Source organism: Rhinolophus ferrumequinum, chromosome 10, assembly GCF_004115265.2.
Source record: "Rhinolophus ferrumequinum isolate MPI-CBG mRhiFer1 chromosome 10, mRhiFer1_v1.p, whole genome shotgun sequence".
Lineage (NCBI taxonomy): Eukaryota > Metazoa > Chordata > Mammalia > Chiroptera > Rhinolophidae > Rhinolophus > Rhinolophus ferrumequinum.
Window position 1 is genome coordinate 26288984 of NC_046293.1, and position 22740 is coordinate 26311723.

Here is a 22740-nt window from a genome sequence, read left to right on the forward strand (position 1 = left end):
GCACTAATGCACCTTTACTTTTGGCTTTGAGTTTACTACTAAGTCAAGTGAATGAAGTGGGGAAAAAACACAAAACGTGCTAAGGTAGGAAGACATACTCCAGTAATACATCTTTTCCTTTCAAGGGTAAAAATTTTATTTTTGAGGAACTTCATACTGCACATTTTCAAAGAGAGTCACATAGGAAAGCAAAAATGTTACCCTCCCCTCATCCTAGAAATAAATAAGAAGGGCATAAAATTTCTTTTTAAATCACGACACGTGGAAGTTTAGCACCAGCATCCAAAATGAACAGAAAAGGAAAAACAAGCATTTACTATATATTTCAGATTTCTTTGGTAGGGTTTCACCCCATGTGGTATTAGTATTTCTTCTTTCAATTCATATTACCAAAACAGTAAAAAACCAGGAAAAAAAAATAAACCTAGTGGTTACTGAAACTGGGGAGGTTGCTCTCTTATCTTCTGTGCAGACATTCCCGGATAAAATGCTGGAAATTGGTTGACATCTTCCTTTCGTACTTGTTTCGTAAAGAATAACAGTAAACATTCCAATGTCCACATCTTGTTATTCGTCTTCTACTTTATTGCTTCAATGTTTCTTTGGTGTTGGTAAGGTCGTGGTTGGCTTTTTGCTTTATTTTTTAAATGATCATTAAATTCTTTAGGTCACCTGGAAAAAATTAAAATCAAACTTATAAAGAGTGACAAAATGACCAAGAGTTAAAAGACAAAAAGGCAAAAATGATTGTTTTTTTAATGTAATTCAAAAAACACTATTTCAAAAGGTCTAAACAATATCTACACATGTATAAAGCTTCCACAGATTTGTACACTATACATTAATCCAATGGAAACTCTTATTTTTTCATAAAACATTTTTATAAACCAGAACAATCAGTACATAATAGTAAGACCACAATAAAGATAGCAAGCTAACCTTTCTAAAGAGGTTAAATGATTACCATGCCTTGTTTAGTGTTATCTCACTAAATCTTTGCAACAACCTCAGTGGGAAGTCTACTTAGCGTCCCCATTTCACCAGCAGCAGATATTACTGAGGATAAATAAACGGCTTAAGATCACCTAGCAAACGAGTAATAGATCCTGGACTGCATATAAAAACCTCTTGGTCTGCACACATTATACTGTACTGCCTCCAAATAAAAATATTGGTTGTCAAAGGGAAAAACGAAAGAAAAAACCACTCTAGTTTATTCTATAGATCAGTCTTCTGTTATTGTCAGGCACTTTACAATTATCAAACTGGCCACTAGGTGTCACAAAAGTAAAACTTTCAAAAGTTTTCTCATGTGGCATACCATATTAATACTATAATATACAATAGTTAAAAACTGTCTAGAAAAAAGAATGTGACTCTCATTAATTCTGTCTAAATGTTTATGCCCCTCCATAGCCTAGCAACAAAAGGTCACTCCCAGAGATACTTAACCATCCAAACCGCTCTTTCTTCAGAATCCCAATGGAGATGAGGGGATTGCCCAGGTGAACCACAGAACTAGTTTAGACTGATTAGTGCCATTGTCGAGAAATCAATGATATTGAAAAGAAAACAGCAACTGAAGCCTGGGCTTCCCAAGCCCGTACCTGCTGATGGAGAAGGTGCCTGGGGAGCCTGGTGTTACTCAGCACTGCTCTGCTCGGTGATTGGAGCAGGGTTGTCAGATGGCACTTCATCTGCCTTGGTCTGAAACACAAAACAAAACCAGAAACCAGAAATGAATCAATTCAGATGACAGTGGAAAGTTCAAGACAAAAAGGTCTCAAAAGTTGGAATCTTCCTGCTTATGATGGCAAATCACTGTACACAATTTTAACTACTCTCAAGTAAGTTAAAAATCAGTACCGCAGAAAGGCTTCCAAATGACAAGTAAACACCAAAACGCTCCGTAACAAGTCTATGATATACAATTACTTTCCACACATACTTAGAGGCAGGTTCCTCTCTGTAAATGCTGTCTTTTGTTTAGACAGCCCTGAACATTTTAGCCCTGAATCCTTACTGGTATGGATAATTCTTTCAGAGAGTGTTGAGTTAGCTGAAATCAAGTATTTGGTTTGTGTCATGTGCAGAGCACACTCTATATATACATGGATCTTAAGCAAAATGTTAATATACATATAAAAATATATATTATGTCAATATATAATACATAAAATGTTATGTGTAAAATATACATGAATGTCATTATAAATAATATTTTGTTATCACATAAAGATATATTTATACCAGGGGTACCAAAAAATGCATACAAGTGGACACTTTGGTCAACATTGCTTGAGCAGTAGTTCGCCGTAATCAGAAGTGTCTGGATACCAACGGTAGCCACTTTGAGTACCTCTTGTAATTGCAGAAGTCAAACGTAACTTGTATTCATCTTTTGTTATCGGTATATATTGAGTATTATTATTTTAATACAGTTTTCCTTTCTTAAAATGTGTATACATTTGTTTGGCACCCTCTGTATATTATACCATGTTTCCCCAAAACTAAGACCTAGCCGGACAATCAGCTCTAATGCATCTTTTGGAGCAAAAATTAATATAAGACCCGGTCTTATTTTACTATAAGACTGGCTCTTATATAACATAATATATGACCAGGTCTTATATTAATTTTTGTTCCAAAAGATGCATTAGAGTTGATTGTCCGGCTAGGTCTTATTTTCAGGAAAACACAGTATATATGTAAGTGTCAGTTATCAGATTACTAAACCACTCAGAATAAACTAGAATATTAAAGTTTGACATAATCAAGGATGATCTGGCAACAGTCCCTCTGGCTGGATCTACCTCTTTGCCATCTTGTGCAGGAGCATTAGGAGGACGGGGACGACGCCGATAGTTGTACGGGCGCCGGTATCCACGGCGAGCAGATGGCTGGTTTGGACCATTGGCCGCTTGTTGATTCTCTTTATCTTCAGCCTCTCCCACAGCTGGGGCAGGTCGTGGGCGAGGAGGTCCCCTAGAGCACAGAGCACAAAAAAAGAGAAAAAGTGCAACGGGACAAGTGTCCTCAAGAACATAGGATTTATTCATTTTTAAAGATTAAAAAGTCAAGTGACCGGTATTTATTGCTAGAATTATGCACAGGCTAATGCAGCAAATGAAACAAAGTTTTGGTGAAAAAATCCTGTTTTTCCATAATCTTCCTCCTTCATCTGAATACCTACTTGTAGTGAATAAACATATACTAAAGACATAGTATGTTCCTATGACGCACTTTGATAAGCACTGAGGATTGGAAAATAAAAAAAAGTGGTGGTCTGCCATCTCGTCCCTATCTGCCCTCCACGAACACAGTTTAGTGGAAACGAAGGAGATTAAACACGGGAGAAAACTAACATTACTTACTACGTGCCAAAACCTGTGCTGTGTGTTTTCATGTTAAGTATGTAATTTCAATGCTAATTCTGGGAATTAGATTTATAGTGAGAAAACCAAGAGGTTTAAAAAGGGTACGTACATATCTGGTTGAACCTTATGGGATTGCTGCTTTTATAGGTAAAAAAGGTCAAATATAATCTTCCCAAGATCACACAGCTAGGAATTGTCAGAGCTGGGATTCACATATTGTCCTGTCTCCTCTCTATTTTCATTAAGACATTTCTACGAAGTCTCTTTTATTAGCAAGTCCTTAGGAATTAGTCACTAGAGTGATTACGTCTAAAACTGGAATGAATCTTGTGAGAAAAGGATGTAGAATGGTACAAATCCTTTCCCCAAATAATACACTTATTCTCCTTTTAATAAACCCATATTGCCGAAGTTTAAGCAGGTGTAAATGTCATTCAGGAATGAAGTTTGTTTGTTTTTTTTTCACTTACCTAAGGATAGGGTAAATGAACAAGATGGCTTATAACATAAAAGCTGAAAAAGGACCTTAGGGAGTCTAGCCCAATTTTCAGTCTTCACAGAGATAAAAGCACAAATAAAATACCCCCTCCTTCACTAGTATTAACATCATGGGTAGTAATAATATCTAATATTTACTTAGGACTTACTATAGGCACCATACTAACTATCTTAGATGCATTATTCATTTAACCCTGCTGACAATTATAGAATATTCCCTAATGTCCATTTTATAGACCTGGTGACTAAGTCTTAGAGTCCAGAAACTTGCAAAAGAAGATACAGCTACTAATTGCAGGGTGGGAATTTAAACACAGACAATTCGATCTGCAGCTTGATTTAACCCTTATACTAGACAGGCTCGATTAACAGAATATTCAGTATCCCAAGTACTCTCTGGCACTCAATTCTTCCTCCATTTGTAGCACGACCATCATATTACTCATCAATTAATTTCAGTTTATTTCATTAAATATGGTATTAAATAAGTATTAATTTATATCATGTAAAAATTATCAAATGCAAATAATGCTTTGGTACTGGGATAACTAAAAATTCTAATTGCTTAAATAGGGGGGAAATGTCACAAAGCCATCTGAAAACATGCACTGCAGAGTCCCCCCAAAACTTGGACATACAGTCAAAGCAGCCACATCTTCTACTGCCTAAATCCACAAAACAGACCCACAATATCCTCATCAGGTCCTTCAGCTGATCATGAGTTAGTGGAAAATGTTAACATACCTACGGTACCTTGGACGATAAGTTGGATTTCGATGAACTGGTCCCTGAAGTTGTGCGCCCTCTGGGACTCCATCCTTCATCTCTCCAATCTCACCAGCCTAGAAGGCAAAAGAGCTAATAATGAGTGTCATGCTACAGGATAAGAGAGACACAGAACACACAGCTGCATTCAGAATTTTTTTTAAAGTAAAAAATAAAATGCTTCCTTGCACAGCTGAGAACTCTCGAGTATAACAGGGAACTATTTACTGATTAGAATATTGCCTCTGTGAATAACAGGCAAGAAAGAAAAACTCACACCCACTATAACAGCCTTATCCCAAAGCACTAATTTTATTTTACAATATTAATTTAACATTTTCAGTGCTCTATTCATCTCTTGAAAGATAACCTAGTGTAAAAGGAAATGGAATGACACACTACATTGAGCAATGAGAATCTTTTCAATCCTTCCAAATTCAGACCCGGCAATTCTACAAACCAGGTAAACCTTCAACACCACGAATGGTTTCTACATGCAAAACCTCTCCCACACCACTTAACCATGACTTCATCTCTGATTTCTTTCACAGTTTCTTCCTTGTATCTATTTGCACTATTTATTTAAGTATAACATTTTAAAAAATAAAACACACTGTCTTGATAAACTTATTGTAACCTAGGGGAACAAAATAATTTATTATAACTTATAGGGGAAGAAAGAATTTAAGGCTAACAACAACAACAAAAAACCCACCAACAATCTGTGAAATTCTTTACAATCAAGCCACATCTCAACCTTTTTCTCCTCAAAAACATCCCTTCCTTCCCCATATTCCCCTAAGAAAAAGAAGCACTCAGAAAATAATTTCTACATTCTTTCACTATCAAATCTACCAACCTACCTACATTTGTATTCATTTTCTTCTCATTACACTGGATAAATGGTACAAGCTCATATCCAAAGCCAACCGCTCTCTTGCCTACTAGAACTCTTTATCCCTCCTTCTCTCCTTCACTGTGGATGTTCTGCCTTCTCTATGCCAGCATTTCCATCCAGCCATATAAACATGCTGAAACAACACCCATCGTTTCCAATTATTTTATTTTGGAATACTCACAAACTTACAATAAAGTTGAAAGTATAGAATCTAATCTTCAAACCCCATCCAAATTTCACCAGTTGTCCCAATAACGTCCTTTACAATAAAAAGCCCCCCTTAAAACCATGTACTAAATTTAGCTGTCTGTCTTGTACAGTTCTTCAATCTTATTTCTATCATCATGACACTTTTAAAGATTACAGACCAGAGAGTTTGTAAAACAACCTTCCATGTGGGTTTTGGTATTTCCCATGATTTATTTAGTTGATGCATGTTTTGTGGGGAAGCCACAAAAGTGGCACTGCATTCTTCTCACTGCAACCTGTTAGATGGAGTATGGTTTCCGTTTGTCCCATTACTGACAATATTCATGGTGAGGAATAGTTAAGGTGGTATCTGCTAAGGCTCGTCTGCTATAAGTTTACTCATTTCCCCTTTGTAATTAATGAGGATTTTGTGAAGAACTACTTTCAAAGTCTCTAAATATTTCATTCCTCATCAAATTCTCAATATATTTATTTATTTATTTATATCTGTATAGATTTATGGTTTTCTATTTTATTCAATGGGTTATAATCTGTTACTATCATTACTGGCCAACCCTTTCAAGCTGGCCCGTGTCCTTTTGACATGTCGCCAACATTCTCTGAGTACTTCCTGCTTTCTGGCACAACAAGATGTTCCAGGCTCATATTGTCCTTTCTCTGGCCCAGCTCTGAAATCAGCTAGTTCTCCAAAGGAGTTTCCTTTGATTGGAGAATGATTATTTAGAAACATCAGTGCTATCAATGTCATTGATTTCAGGCCATTTAATAGACAGAAGTAAGGAACACACACACACAAACATATATGCACACACACATTACACATATATAAATGTGCATGTGTGTGTGTGTGTGTGTGAGATTTGCTCTGCCCTTCTAATGGCATTAGGAGTAAGTTATTCATGAGGGAAGGGGTAAGGAAAACAAGGAAAAAACTCGCTCAACGTAAAAACAAAATCAAATCAAACCAAAAGCTTGCCCTGGCCCCATATCCTCCTCCAGATACTGCCCCATTTCTTTGAGCTCCTTTACAAATACACATGCACGTACACACACACTAAAGAAAACCCATCATCACCACCACAGAAACTTCCTCAAAAGGAAAGAGAACGCCTCTTCTTCCTAAACTTGGCACTCTCTTAAATTCATTCTAGTCAGACTTTTGTCCTCGTACCACTAACGTCCAAGTTACCAAACCCACTTATCAATTTTCAACCCAATTCCTCTACTTACTAACAGCATTTTACACAGTATTTCCTTCTTGAAAAACACTCTCCCTATCTGTTCCTTGTCACTGTCCTTTGCTGGACTCATCTTCCTAATCTTTAATTGTTGGTGTGCCCCAGAACTCAGTCCTAGGATCGATTTTCTACCTACACTCATTTTATAGTTAGTCTAATCCTTCCCATGCTTTTAAAGATGTTTTCACATATCTACAGTCTCATTTCTCCCCTTCAGGCTCCCTTCGGCCTTTGTACTTGCCATTTCCTCTGCCATGTACAACTTTCCCAATATCTGAATGACTTTCTCCCTTGCTTCACTTAGGTCTCTTCTCAAATATAGCACCAAAGACTTTGTTAACCACCTTATCTAAAATGACACCTTCCTAACTCAAGCCACTTTCTACCTCTTGACTCTGTTTTATTTTTCTGCCTACTTGACATCTATACTTGGAGGTAAAACTTAATGTGGAAAAAAGACCTCCAAAGGATTTCCACTTCTCCCCCAAACCTGATCTTTCTTCAGTATGCCTATATTTGTTTAAACCAAAAGACACAGAGGTATCTTACTCCTCACACCACACATTCACTCCAGCATCAAATGCAGTCAATATTATGTTTAAAACATTCTCTAAATCTGACCACTTATCACACCTCTGCTAGCACTCTAATCCATGCCATGATCATCTCTACAGAGGGAAATTATAGCAGCTGGTCTCCCTATTGGTTGCCTCCTACGGTCCAGCTTCTATGAACACTCAATGATCTCTTAAATATGGTTCTTCTTTGTTTAGAGTCCTTCACTGGCTTTTTCTCACATTTCGGGTATGTCGATAGTCCTTACCATGGTCCACCAGACATGCCTGGTCTACCCTAAGATATCTCCCAAATCTCACCTCCTACCTTCCTCCTCTCCACTCATACCATCCCAACCACATGAGCTTTCATTTAGTTCTCTGAACAAATGAAGCTGCTTCTTCCTCAGGAACTTTGATTTTTACATACACACACGAGACAGAAACAGCAATTAACATATATAAAGAATGAGAGTTTACTAGAAAGACCGAATGGGAGAAGCACTGGCAGACAGAATGAGTTTAAATCAATCTCTACCACTTCTTACCCAGGTAACCTTAGGTAATAAGCTGCTGTTTTTTTAAATACTCAAATCTCTTCATCTGTAACAATGGCAACAACAATATGGAAACCACTGTGAACTTCATAAAGCTGTAGGGAAGACTGAATAAGAACTGATTTCAAACATCTGCCACTTGGCAGATACCAAACAATGTTGCTCCCTTTCCTCTATCATACAATATTTTTCTCAAAGATTACAAAGAGTTGATATTAGCTCAGTAACCAATTCTACTTAATTTTCAAATACATAGAATTATTATCTTTAAAAAATGGAAGTCATCTGGTCACTGATCATGCTATTTTATGTCCTTGTTACACAAGGGAAATATTACTGGCCTGTATAGTATCATTTTTTTCTGTTGTGTCCAATAAATTTCATAGTTTTATATATAGTAGAAAATGTTGGCAGACTCTTCTATTTAACCTCAATAATTTTTATCATCCTAGAGATCGCTCTATACTTTTAAGCCACTACACTGACAACCTTGAGGTAGACTAGGTGTATAGAAGAAACTTCTAGGGATTTTCACTTGATGCTGTTGGTTAAACAGACCTCTTACTCACTGAACATCCAAACGTGGTATGTGTTAGAAATATTCTAAGAAAAAACTACTGAAGGAATCTAAGACAGCTTTTATTTCAGACATGGAAAGGGTAAGAAATTCAGCCCAAGTTAAAACAACTAAATGCAGTTATCAGAATAAGCATTTTTCAAAATTTGTTTACAACCAGCTTCTGCAAATAATGTTCTACATGACAGTCAAAAATCACCTTCAGTTCCTGTGGTGAAATATACTTTACTTCAAACCATATGGAAAAGAATCAGCATGTTCTCAAAAAACATGATACATATGTATATGCTAAATACTAAGAATGATTATTTCAGGAAGGTACTAACACACGAACAATAAATGTGCATTAAAATCTCACTGACTCTTCCTGTCCTCATTTCCTAGAAGCCCGGAAGTGCTGCCCTAAAGAAACCTACTATGCCTCATGAACCCAATCTCTCCATATACGTAAGTCTACTCGTTATTTTTAGCACATTTGTCAGGGACAGCTGTTAAAGAGTGTAAGGAAAAAAACAAGAAGCAATGTAGAAAGAACACAGTCATGCATGATAGGATAGGAGAAGGGTAGCAAAGAACAGACTGAACATAATGTTCAGTCAAAACACTTGGTGGAAAAACAAAAACCAAGGACACAAAGAGGAAAAATTTGTCCCAAATGATAACAAAAATGATGTCCTATCCTGTTTTCCAAGTTTCCAAGGACTGCAAAGTTGGTATAAGGTCAACTTCAAAATAGCTATATCAATATTTTGCAGTAAAAAAAGGAAAGTCAATCAATAACCAACAATCCCCACTCCATGGAAGCTTTTCTTAATAATCTACACTATCTCATCTAAATTATGGACTTATCAGATGTTAGCTATCTAAGGCATTATGCTAAAATCTCTACCTTTGATTTAATCATCACAACCCAGTGGCGAACACACATTATTATCCCCATTTAATGCATGGACAAGTTAATCTCTCTAAAATTTGGCTTTCTCAAAAGCCCCCAAATAAAATGTGGCAGAGACAAGATTCAAATCCTGGCCTGCCTAACTTCAGAGTTTAAGCTCTTACGCATACCATCTCTCTCTCTCCTTTCTTTTATTTATTCTTCCATTAACTAGAAACAGGGTCCCCAACTATAAGCATGGCTCATGTGGTTGTGCTTTTAGAAATGTTACTAGAATGAATGCTCTGAGACAGCAGACTGAAGGCCTTGCCTCAGCTTTTGTACCATTGAGGAGCCATAAGCAAGGTTTTATTTCCGGCAGCTGGTGTTGGAGGAGGAGGAAGAAGAGGAGGCAGAGGAAGGACGGAGGGGTGAGGACTGCTGAAGAGAAGTCCCAGGTGCAATTTTACCTGCATTCTGTTGGGATGGGGAAAGACCCGTGAGCGACGGTCAAAGGTCTGTCCCACGTGGTAAGGCGGGAACCGCCGCCGGTACTGAGGGCGATACTGGGGGCGGCGCAGCTGACTCCGGGCCCCAGAGAACTGCCCATCAGTGGCAGGGGGCTCAAATCCTTCACTGCTGCCGCTCCCTTCCTCCTCCTCCTCCCCAGCGTACTAGCGAAGCAAAGAAACAGAGATTCAGAAGAAGTTTCAGCGAGGAAAGAACCAAAGAATACCATTTAGGATGAATATCGCCAAAAGAAAAAAAATCTCCCCCACGGGAATAATCCCTTCTATTATACAGACAAAATGCATTTAACCCAGATCATCGTGTGATTACCTGGGATAAACTACATTAAGATTAAAGTAGACCTATGCAGATAAAATACCAAGAAGCAGAAAAAGCAAAAGCAATCAACCTATAATGAATTTAACGGTCATCTAACTAGTACTGATGAATATTAGTTGACCAACCACCCCAAGAACACCTACAACATTTGTAACATTTAGCTCCACCAAGTGTGTGTCCCCCGACATCTGCCATCCACCGAGGCAAAGTCAGGACAGTCAAGAAAAAACATATTTTGTAATGCTATCAAGTTTGTTCTAAATGGTACACATCCTGCAGCTGTTCTCCAACTATGGACGGGGTCTCCGAAACCCTCGGAAACCCTTCAGGGGTTATCAAGGTCAAATTGTTCTCATAATGCTACGAAAATGCTATTTGCCTGTTTCCATTTCATCCTGTTTTGAGTGTGGGGTGGGGTCTCCCAGAGCTACAATGACATGGTCTCTCAGCGGACTGAATGCCAAAGGTGATCTGAGAATCCAGCTGTCTTCTAGTAAAGCAGACATAAGAGATTTGCAAAAACATAAAGCAACACCACTCTTCTCACTCAATTTAAACATATATAGTCTTCATAAAAAAAATGTTACTTATGTTTACATGTAAGGAGTATGTTACATCAACTGAGTACCTTTTAAATTTCTGCTTTAATTTCTAACATAATAAATATTAATAGATATAAACACACATAAACAAAGACTCTGGGATCCTCAATATTTAAGCATATAAATGGGTCCAAAAACCAAAAAGTTTGAGAACCACTGACTTGTGGCATGATTTTCTTCACATGTTTAGAAATTAAGTTTTAATGGCACTTTAATATATACTCTTAAGTAATAGATACAGGCAGTTTCTAACAAAGGCCTTACTAACAAAGGGAATTATTGACTTATACTTTTTCCTGTATTTAAACTACCATTTAATATTTTATATTAAAAAATAAACAGCCAAATATCCCTCCAAGAATTTTTTATTTCAAATCTTACTTTAAAGGGGGATATGCAAATGCCAAAGTTAGTCTTAAGGGAAATAACTGTAGTTTTAAAATGAATAATTTAAAAATTAAAAAAGTAATGACCTATTTCTTTTGGGGGTGACAGTATTTAAAATTCAGAACCCTCCAGATCAAGTCCACAGGGGAGCAGTAAATTCCCCAAGAGGAATAGCTTCAACTAGAGCCTCAGCTAGTCTAATTTCAGAAAAATCAAGTCATTCTATACTTTGTAAACCTTGTATCAGATATGATCCCCAATTATATCAAGACACAGACTTGATAAATTGTTTTCCTTTTTAGGCTTTTCTGTATCTTTTGTTTTATACAGCCAAATCGTTCATTGAGAGTTTTACAAAATAAAAATAATGGCACCACCACTGCCAAACATGCTCTTGAGCTGTAAAGATTTAAAGACATTACAATGAAAACCCTGATCTAGTACACTTTCAAAACTTTGACAATTTTATTTCTAAATATCTTTTACATGCATGACTTCAGAATTCCCAGCTGAGGAGAAAAGTCTTTAAAGGAAAATTTTTCACTAAAGGCTTTCTGCCATTTTTACTTCTGAATTAACCTAGGAATCAAAATTATCACAACTAGAGCTGTGTGAATATAACGAACTTGAATTAACATGGCATAGGAAATGCTATACTAGCTCATTCCTACTCCCGCCTCCTGCAGTTTATTAAAAATCAAACAGAATAAGCAAAACATGGGAAGAAAAATACAGAAACAGAAAAACAAGGTATCATAAAAAATCTGATAAATATCAATTTGGGCAGGGTGTGAAGATGATAGAATGAAGAGAGGAAGCTTTCTGGTAAGCAGAAAGATGTAAATCCATTAAAGCATAGAGATAAATCATTCTCAATCTGCAGATATTTGATTCTGATGAGATTTTTCAAAAGTTTTCCTTGGATGACTTATATACCCGCAACCCTGGGCTCACAAAGCATCTTGAATTTTATTCTATGACCCCAATCCCAGGTACTAACTCTAGAAACATCAAAAAATGACTTGAATCTATAGGATCCTCATGACTACAAATGAATGGGATTCTTTCCCGCTGCTCTGAGAGTACTATAAATTGAATCTCCTAAGAAAACTCTAGACAGACTTGGTTGTAAACCCTTTCATTTGGATTGGTACCAATCTGAAAAACTGAAACTCCAGAGAATTACTAACTACTTCTTTACTTTAAAATAATGGGAAAATGCTATGCTAAATAAAATAGCTATTTAATTGAGGTAAATTTAGTATTTGTGTGGCCAGCACTGTTTATTGCCTATTCCTAAACTATTCCTCATTCTTCCCTGCCAACCAAATGCTGATTTTCTTAGAGATCAACAGTGCCAGTGTCAAGGAATGAACAGATTTAAGCCATTCACAGAAATCCCATTCCACTTTCCCAGTAAATGCCATTAAGACTAGGTCCTGACCACATAAAAGAGCTAATGAAGAGAATGCCTTCTTGACAACCTTGTACTAATTAAGCTTTCTTGATGCAAGATAATTCACTATTATTTGCAACCAAATACATACAAATTGTTACAGCTTTTGAATAGCAAGTTTCCAATGAGATCAGTGGCTATGGATAATTCTGGGCACAAAAAATTTCCCATGCAAAAAAAAAAAAAAAATCATTTATTTGCTCCAAGTACACACACTTAATTTTAGATGTGAAAACTTTTCTAATTATAGGAAGACACCAACATACATTACGGGGAGGTCCACGGCGTCTGCCATAGTAGCCACGTCTGTAACGGCGCCGATCAGCAGCATAACGGCTCCCTTCTACAGGAACTCCATCTGGGCCAGTCACATTGGCTGCTTCTGCACCCTGAGATAGAAAATAAAGATGCCTCAAATTATAGAAGAAATTAAATTAACCCCCGCCAAAAGCAGCCTGAGACAGCCAGAGTGTTAAAGGTTGGCAGAACATACAAACAATTCCTATTGTGACCTCAAAAACACACCCAAGTTTTAATAAGACGAGCAAGGTATTGCTGCCCTGATTGAAATGTGTACAGCTCGTTTGCTCACACAACCTAAACTTGGACTTTTTGTTTGGTTATACTAAGTTCAAGAGCAGTATGTACCTCTTTAAAGAACATAAACTGGTAAAAAAAAAAAAAAAAAGTATATATATAAAATGTAACTGTAAAAGAAGTATTAGACCAAGGGTATGCCTTAATGGAAAATAACTGAGATAATGTTATCTTCCTAGAAAATGTTGAAACCTATGTTACTCTGAGAGATACCAAGAAAATCCCTACTCAGGGGCTCACGTGTGTGTCCAGCAAAGACTTATTGAGAGTGAAACTGCTCACATTTTGGCAGCAACAGGAAAGAAGGGTCCTTGATTTAGTAATACAGATTCCCACACATGTAGACCTTCCTATTTTTCTCAACACACTTAGTGTTCTTATCCTCAGATGGACAAATGAATTAAATAATGCTTCAAAAACATAAAAAATTCAGACAAAGGAAATTCAAAAGTATATGTTTCACATGCTACATCAATTTGTAAAACCTCAAGTTCTGGAATAGAGACGCAAAATTAACCTGGCAAAACAAACTTTCAAGAGTTGGATGGGATATTACAGATCACTACCTGGCAGCATTTGCAAGATACCCTGCAGATCACATTGGTAAACACATCATTTAAATTTCTATATGAACAGTTTGGGAGCCACTAAGAATAGAGACTATGGAATGGTGTGTGTGTATGTGTGTGGGAAGAACACATACATGGAGTTAACGAGCCATTCACTTAGTTTATAATTCAGGTGCCACCAGTAGCTGCCATAGCAGTTGTACCATATATGGCTTTAAAATGTTTTTATTTTTATTCTATATTGTTTGACTGATCTCTATAATAGACTGCTGACCAAAGACAAAGCATAAAAGACATTACTAATATTGGAATTCAATATATAACAGCATAAAAAAATTTTGTAGACATACTTCAAGATTACCCATTAGCTTCATCTGAACAAAGTTGTTTACAAAGTTGATACAGTGTATCAAGATGCCTTCAGCTTTCCAAAATCCAAGCCAGAGAGAAAACACAATGATTATATTCAATTTGAATCTTTTTTTATTGAGATTAAAACATTCTTTCCTGTGCATTATTTGTATAGAAGTGCTTACAAACCACATCCTGAAAATTTTATTCTTATTTAAAAAGAGTTAAATTTTAATCTACACTTGAATATATATTTGGTACCAAAACAAAATTTGTCATTTTAAATCTTGAGAAATTAGCTTTTCCTTCCATAATAGGGTTCGTCATGTATTAAATGATAAAATGTCCTTTTATAATATATCAAAGAATATATAATGACATCCACTAACCAGAAATATTTCTACTTAAAAGTCACTTCTTCCTGACATACAAAAAAATCCAAAGTAATGTGAATTAATAAAGGGCTGAGAGGCCATTTGCTATGCAAGAAAACTAAGTGTCAGCACACTTTGATACCCAACCACAACTTTTTCTCACCTTCTCTCCTTCAACCACATCAAACTCTACTGTTTCTCCATCTCCCACACTGCGCAGATATTTCCGTGGATTATTCTTCTTGATGGCAGTCTGTCAAGAGACGAGAAAATTCTAAATGAAGTATATGTCAATATTGGTGACAGATTTCATCACTTTCAAGTTCACTGGGTATACTGAAGAAACTGTTGACCTATTATTACTTTTAAGAATTATCATTCTCCTACTACCCTGAATCTCTAAAACAACAGCAAAACAAGACAAAAAAAAGACTTTCATATCTACTTTTTTGATTCATGTTAGCCTTCAAAATTCATGTTGGTAAGTGGATTAAACAGAATATGTAGTTACTTCTATTACAGCCTGATCACCTAGTCATGATGCTGCATGTATTAGTTCCCTTAAACTATTAAGCTAGCTCCACTGGTGGGGAAGAATGCCTTCACGCGCACGTACACACACAAACACACGCACGCACACACAGATGCACACGCACACATTTTAGGTATAAAGGTTTCTGTAGAGAAGAGAAACTGCTAACCTCAAAAGATATTTTAAAAAGTGTGAAGTGGGGGGAGGGATGGTGATAAAAAGGAAAAAGGGATTAGAAAATGCCAAGTGGTAAGTATTTCTGATGGAATACACAAAATTACCTCAGGAATCATAACATTTCTGATAATCTGGCCTTTCCCCCACCCTCACTGCCCATTTTATGGATGAGGGAACATGAGGCTAATAAGTGATTTATCTGAGATCATAAAGATGCAGCCTGGGGAGAAGGGGGTTAGGTGGGGGAATTCATATCCTGGTACTGTATCTATATATTTACTCAATATTTTTCCCATCACACCATGCATATGTCCCTGATAATACATTAAAAGGTCAATGAAAATGTCCTGTATTAAAACATCTGCACCTAAATATCTACTTATGGACAGACCTTTCTTTTTCCAACCGGTAGAAGGAGGCAGACTAATTCTTGCAATGAATTTCCATTTCTTTAGCTGATATCTCTAAATAGTTAAAGGGGCTCTGAGTTTCTATGGAACTAGGTCAACCTTATTTTATAAAGCGATTAGGCATGTGTAATCCAGCCCTTCCCTTACTCGGAGTAGGAGGGAGAGAAAAAAAAAAAGAAAAGAATGAGCCAACAGGGTAGAGACTTCACCCACAGAGGAAAAAGGCAGTTCAGGGCAGGATACATGCGCACGCAGTTTGAACATTCAGCCATTCCAAAACCAGCCCCTCCCTGCCCGCTTGTTCCCTTTTTCCTGTTAAACTGGGCAGGCCCCAGCACAGTGAGGTGACTCACCACACAGCCTCACAGGGGCTGGAATCAGGTCATACACTCACAGGCGAACAAAGCTGGCCACCAGTACAGAAACTTGTGAGGTCCTTTTCCTCTAGCAGTCACCAAACACAGAGTTCTGACCCCAAAAGGTCTATTAACCTCTTGGTATTATAAGCAACACTTCCTTTCAGTCTGTTATGACTTTAAAGTATGTAAACAAACCAAAAAAATCTACTCAAATTTTCTAGGTACAACTGAAATATATCCAGTCAAGCAGAAGTACTAACGCTAGAAACCACAACTAGAGAGCTTATTCTGAGACATCATTTATCTCCGGTCACCACACCCCATCCCAATACACACACAATCCTCAACAGAAGGAAATAAAAACATTGAAAGCCAGATGCTTGGCTTGGCGCAGCCCTGCAGGTAAATGTGCTGGTATTGGTACCTGCCTCCATGCTTCCCTGTTGTTGCACACTAAGAACTACACATATATTTGAGACAGTTCATTGAAAACTGAATATACAAAAAGAACAGTTTAAGGGTAGGATCTTTTCTTTTATCCTATTTTGTAAAGCAAGTCCATCATACATGCGACTAGCAAAAATAACACTAACATAAGGAAAGACTGAGTTAGCTGTAGCAGAAAAGTCCCTATTTTCCAGTTTCCCCCTTTTCTACATTGGCTTCGAATCAGAGAGTGTGGACTTTTTGACCGGGCCATGTGCTAACCATGCCTACCCTCAACAGGAGTAAGGACTGTCCTGGGAATTGTGAGTTTCCTCACATCTGCAGACACACACCCTAGCCCTCTGCTTCGCTGTGCTGTTTACTTTAAGTTAGAGCCGCTCTAACAGAGGAGCTTTAACCAATACCCACCCAGGCAAAAGCCAGATGGGTTCCAGCAGAACACTAAGGGGGAACCACAAAATCAGAACAGGATGCCAACATGGAAACAAGAGGTTTTTTGCTAAGGACTCAAGGCTTTAAAAATTAAAAAGTGGTCTGAGTACTACTTCATTCCATTCAAAAATAAAACCTGTTTGAAAACAGTTAATATGATGGGATAGAAAAGCTTATCTGCCAATCTTAAAATGTGGAATTGAGCTCTCCTGCCAAAATAAAATCCCAGAAAGAGTGGAGAGCAGAATAAGGATGTATCGGCCTACATCTGGGAATGGGACAAGCACATTACTCACACCTCTCTTCACATATAAAATGTAACATTTATTACCCATCTTACCTGATGTACAAATACATCTTCTTTGGTGTCATTTCTGTTGGAAGACAAAAAACTCACAATTAAAAGGCACTAGCTATGTGAAAAAACTTAACAAGAACAGATGTTTTACAATTTTAGATCCCAAGACTTCAGAACACAACATAAAGTTTTGTTTAGCCTCTAAATTCAATTCAGATGCCCGAAATCAATCCCCATTAAAAACTTCTAAACCCCCAAGATACCCACCTTATTCCTCCACATTTCCACAGTGCTTAGATCCAAGTATACAGATTCAACACACAGAAACATCCCTTTCCTCTCATGTCTTTCTAAATCACGTGGTATGTAATCAGAGCCCCAGATTTCCCTCCCAACGAAAGCAAAGCAAGACAGTTAGAAGGACAGGGCACAGCTGTGAACTAGGCTCTCCTTACACTGAAACCTAAAACAGTCCCTCAACTACCATCCCACCCTATCTCCTCCCTCCCCCACCAAAACAGACAAGGAAGGAGCTGGAGGAATTTTTTAGGAAGTGTGTGTGGTGCTGGTGGTGGGGGGTGGTGGAGGAAGGGAGAGCAAAGAAAATGAGAATATCAAGTAAAAACATAATACTCCCAACAGCTCGCACTCCTATTCTCATTCCTGTATCGTTACAAGTTACCATGGTTTAAAGAAAACACTCCAGTTTCTACACAGGCCTCGGACATGACCTGGGTTATGGCTCCAGCTCACTCACTCACTAGTTGTGTGACCTTAGGAAAGTTGCTTAACCAGTCTAAGACTCCATTTCTCCATCTGTGAAATTATGGACATGGTCTCAGTTATCCTAAGGCCCTTCCCATTTCTGATTTATTCCCTTTCCCCCCGTTTTTTTAAACAATTAGATTTTATAAAATAAGCTATTTATCAGTGTTTGGGAAATGCATTTTATTAATAGTTCATGACCAGTATCTTAGAAATGAGAATATTTACAGTGCTCACAAATCTTAAAACTTACACAACAGCCATTAATAAAGAATTTTTACGTGTTGGTGCCACAACTTAAGTCTGTATTAAAAACATGTAGAGATGCACACATACCGATTGATAAATCCATATCCATTTCTGACGTTGAACCATTTGACAGTGCCAAGGACTTTGGTGGCTAAAACAGGATTAAGCAGATAAATTAGTAGCTGACCTACAAAGATAAAGCTCGTATCACTAAGGTCTTGATAGCATTATATAAACCCTAAACATACCCGAGGAAACCATTAAAAGCTTAATTCCAAAATGTGTTAGAAAAAGAAAATAGAGCAAGTGAAAATCTTATAGGGAAATACTTTTCAGAAGAATAAACCTTCCTTGTTATGTTTTTCAGTAAAGTCACAAGATAAGGAGTGGTCATAAGTCTACACAATTCTGCAATAGTTAAAATTGAGAAATACTGTTTAAGGAAAAACAATGTTCTTTAAGATTAAAATTTTAACACACAAAAATGTCCTAAGTGCAAGAGAAGGTTCACAATGAAAGAGAACGTAGATGAACAAGGTAACTACAATGACCTTAACACATTTTCTCACTTGGAAACACTGGTGAACTTTATTACGTGAAATAGTAGTTGCTTGTTAATAGCTAATCTACAAAGACATAACATAAAGTAACCTGTCTAGTTGCCAAATGGGGGCCTATCAGAGGAGTCAAGAGTAATAATAGAACTGATGCTGTCTCAATCCAGTTCTGTACTCACCACCCTGAGACATGATGTAACAGGCCTTTTCAAACCACAGTGATGAATTTGGGCTTCTGTTTCACTGTTTACCCTACTCTCAGCAGTTGGTGGGAATTAAACTCAGCATTTTCTGTAAAATCTCCCTCTTAAACTTGATTATCGCCTCTACTTTCTGTCATGAGGAGGACCATTTCTGTACAACACCAGATTTTAACAGAATTTAAGAGAAGTCATCTAAACAAATGGAATGGTCCAGTCACCATACACAATACATACACAATCCTCAAAAGAAGGAAATAAAAACACTGAAAACCAGATGCTTGGCTTGGCGCAGCCCTGCAGGTAAACGTGCTGGTATGGGTACCTGCCTCCATGCTTCCCTGTTGTTGCATACTAAGAACTACACATATATTTGAGACAGTTCATTGAAAACTGAATATACAAAAAGAACAGTTTAAGGAAAAAAAGAACAGTTAATGTACTTTGTAGATTAATATTTATTTCAGCCATTAAATATGATCTGAGATGACTCCTTTGAATCAATTCTGAGTGCCAAATTCTGTACCTCTAGGAAATAAATGTCAATGTCTAAATTCAGGAAATGCATAAAGCAATTATCAAGACTCAGTGAAACAGGAAATCTGACAGTAGAGTACCTTAAAAAAAAAAAAAAAATAGGGAATGAAAGTAACAATTAACATTAATCCATGCTGCCTCTCTATGAGATACAAAGTTTATAATTTCCAAGGATAAACAATAAGGATTCAGTTTTTAAACTCAAGACTAAAATAGTAATTAGGACTTGTTTTGTTGTGGGCAAGGTTAGTTCTGCTTTGCTAGACTGATATGCTTAAGGAAGTATTTTAGCTCTCTTTGTAAAAAGAAAAAAAAAAAAAAAAAAACACTACTCTTTATGCCTCCAAAGACATTCCATCCACCATTGACTGGGCAATCTCTAGCTCCAATTCCAAGTAAGGAAGAGCTCTCCAATGAAGAGATTAAACCATCGGAATCTTCAGTTTTAGGCCATTGTAACTGGAGCAGCAGGGCAAGAAGAAACAAATTATATTTTAGATCCAAATGTACACAGAAGTGGTCTATTTGATAAATCATATGCTTTTAAGTCACACTTTCTCAAATGATATTTTTTTTTGGTGGCTCTTTCCATTCCCCCCCTAATTAATGACCTAAGAAAATACAAGGAAACATAAAGATAGGAACTGTTTTTGATTCATTTTCATAGACGTTAATGTCTACCATGGTCCATTACAAGGGAAGTGTTGTTTCACTCAAGTAAGCTACCTCTCCTAGCCCATGGCTGTATGTACACTTAAGTTAAAGACCCTTTGTAAAAACTAGGATGGGAGAATCCAAAACCCAAATTCCATTTCAGTCAGCACTGTGCTGGCACATTTTAGGCACCCATGTGTTTGCTTGGCAAAGGAAAAGGAGATGGCAGAACACAGTGGACATAGACAAATAGTGTTGAAATGTCATGTAGAAGGCTGTCCTTCATTTTGAGAGCTGGAGTTACGGTGGAAAGGTGAAACACCTCCAGGCTTAACAGCTATTGGTGGCTAAGAAAATTAACTTTATCTGTTTCCTTCAAATCTAAAGGTATCTGCTTTAAAATCCAGAAAGTTAATTTAAATCCAGAAGGGTACAAGGATCAAGTAAAACACTGCAAAATTCCTTAATATAAATAGAAGGGGGGGGGGAATATCTTAACACCACTTTGGATAACCCATGGGTGTCTCTCTTAGACATTTTGCAGAGTGTTCCAAGAAACACTTGTTGGAAACAGTATCACAGTTCAATACTGACTAGACTTAGCAACTTTTAGTCTAGGAAAACGAGGGGCTACTTTGTTTCTTAACTTAACCTACACAGATCACATTTAGCATGTTGTTGGCAGTGAGTTAAAGCCTTAAAAAAAAAAAAAAGCAGGACTCTCCAAGGGGACTGGGGAGGACAGTGGAATCATATGCTTTCTTCACATTATTCCCTCAATTTTCTTCAGAGAAAATTGGTCAGGCAAGGCTCAGAGACTAAACACACCCCTCCCAAAATACTGCAAATTTCTCTGAAGCACCCTACACATCATCTCTTAACTTTCCTGTTTCCAACAGAGTGGATGACAGACGCACACACCCTTAAGAAAGCTTATTCACCACCCACCTGCTTTGTACGCCTGTTTCAGGCCTCACATAGGGCGTTACTTGAGAGAAGGCTGAAACACATGACAGAACCAACAACGAACTACAAACCCTTTCTAAGGCTCTGCTCCCCAAACGTGAACATCTCATCTGCCTACTTCCTAAGTTCCAAGTCCCAAGATAACGATGTGCTGAACACACGTCATACCCACACTTCCTACGAAGTTTTTTCAGCTGCTGCACCAAGTGCGTTCCCACAGTCCAGGAAGAAGAAAATGTGTAGCGACTGGTAAACAGAGAACGGTTCTTCGCAGCAGTGGGCACAGAGAGGAAGGAGGACGTGGGACCAAGACCCAAGAGAATTGCAACACCTCTTTCCCGGCATGTGGCCGACAGAAGCATGGCGCCTTTCCCATGCCCATGTGGGAAGGGCGTCAGGGACAGACACCTGAGCCTCCCCAGCAAGAAGCCTTTCCACCTTTCCCTCCCTGTCTCCTAACAGCGCCTTACTTTTCAAAGGAAATCCTCTCTCTAGCCAGGTCCTAAGGGAAGACTCCAAAGTCGCCGTCCCACGTGTCTGTCCCTCCCCAACGTCCCCAAGCATCCCTACCCTGGGTCCTCTCGCCTAGTGGCCGCTCCTTTTCTGCCCGGACCGAGGCATTCTCCACTTCGGGAATGTGCCACCGTGCCTGCCTAAGTGACCAAAGTTAAGACCCTAACTGCTGTCCCAGGACCGGGAGGGATGCTCCACCAGGCGGCGAGGAGCGCAGGGCGCCACGCGCTCACCTGGGAGCGCCTGCAGGACAGAAAGGACCGCGGTCACCGGCTCTGGGGACCCCACACGGCCAGCTCCCCGCCCCAGAAGGAAATGAGGCGGGAGAGACCCACACGTGCTCGGCGGCCGGCGGCTGCCCGCCCCGCCCGGAGCAGCCCCTACCCTCCCGGGCCTTACTCACCGAGAACTTTTTTCTCCGCGTCTTCACTGCCGGCGGGGACTGAAGAGGCGGGGGCCGCGGGGCCCGTGGCTGCAGGGGCCGCGTCCCCACCGGGGTTTCCTGCGACGTGGGCGGCGGGCGCCGGGGCCGCGGCCTGGGGGGCGCCGCCGCCCACCGTGCTCTTGGGCGCCGGGTCCTGGGGGGCCGCGGCGTCCGCCTCCGCCGGAGCCTGCGGGAGGGTGGTGGTGGTGGTGGTGGTGGTGGCCTCGCCCGCCTCGCTCATGCCGCCTCCTCTGCTCTCACTCGGGCACCTCGGTGGCGGTTGGTCGGCGGTTAGCGCGGCTGGTGGTCGCGGCGGCCGGGCTCGCTCTCGGGGAGGCTGCAGGATCTCGCGGCGCAGGCCGGGGTGGGGTCTCGCGGCGGAGGCGGCTCGAGCTCTCGGGCTGCGCGCTCGCTCTGGGGCTCCTCGCTGGATCTTACTGCCCCAAAAATGGCCCCGCACAAGTTTTTCTAGGCGGCGCACGGGCCG

General features: G+C 39.0%; 1 protein-coding gene across 4 annotated transcripts; it reads right to left on the reverse strand.

The window, feature by feature from the left end:
- Positions 1-106: 106 nt before the first annotated feature.
- Positions 107-22740, reverse strand: YBX3 (Y-box binding protein 3). 4 transcript variants are annotated; one of them, XM_033118258.1, is made up of 10 exons: positions 22233-22740; positions 18490-18553; positions 17431-17464; positions 14897-14986; positions 13109-13231; positions 10019-10222; positions 4629-4717; positions 2814-2985; positions 1608-1707; positions 107-672 (listed from the first exon to the last, which is right to left on the reverse strand). In XM_033118258.1, the coding sequence occupies exons 1-9, from the start codon at positions 22492-22494 to the stop codon at positions 1642-1644; spliced, it is 1104 nt and encodes a 367-aa protein (XP_032974149.1). In that variant the 5' UTR covers positions 22495-22740; the 3' UTR covers positions 107-672; positions 1608-1641. The 4 variants fall into 4 exon arrangements, with proteins under 4 accessions (XP_032974149.1, XP_032974151.1, XP_032974147.1 ...); XM_033118256.1 differs by having other exon boundaries at positions 300-672; positions 4620-4717; positions 22233-22737; XM_033118260.1 differs by lacking the exon at positions 10019-10222 and having other exon boundaries at positions 22233-22737.

Bases quoted from the DNA above. Each gene is read 5' to 3' on its own strand.
- YBX3 (XM_033118256.1), bottom strand. From the start codon at position 22,494: ATGAGCGAGGCGGGCGAGGCCACCACCACCACCACCACCACCACCCTC. The intron at 13,232-14,896 runs GTGAGAAAAAGT...TTTCTATCTCAG, and splicing joins ATGTGGTTGAAGGAGAGAAG to GGTGCAGAAGCAGCCAATGT. The intron at 1,708-2,813 runs GTAGATCCAGCC...TTTGTGTTTCAG, and splicing joins CTGCACAAGATGGCAAAGAG to ACCAAGGCAGATGAAGTGCC.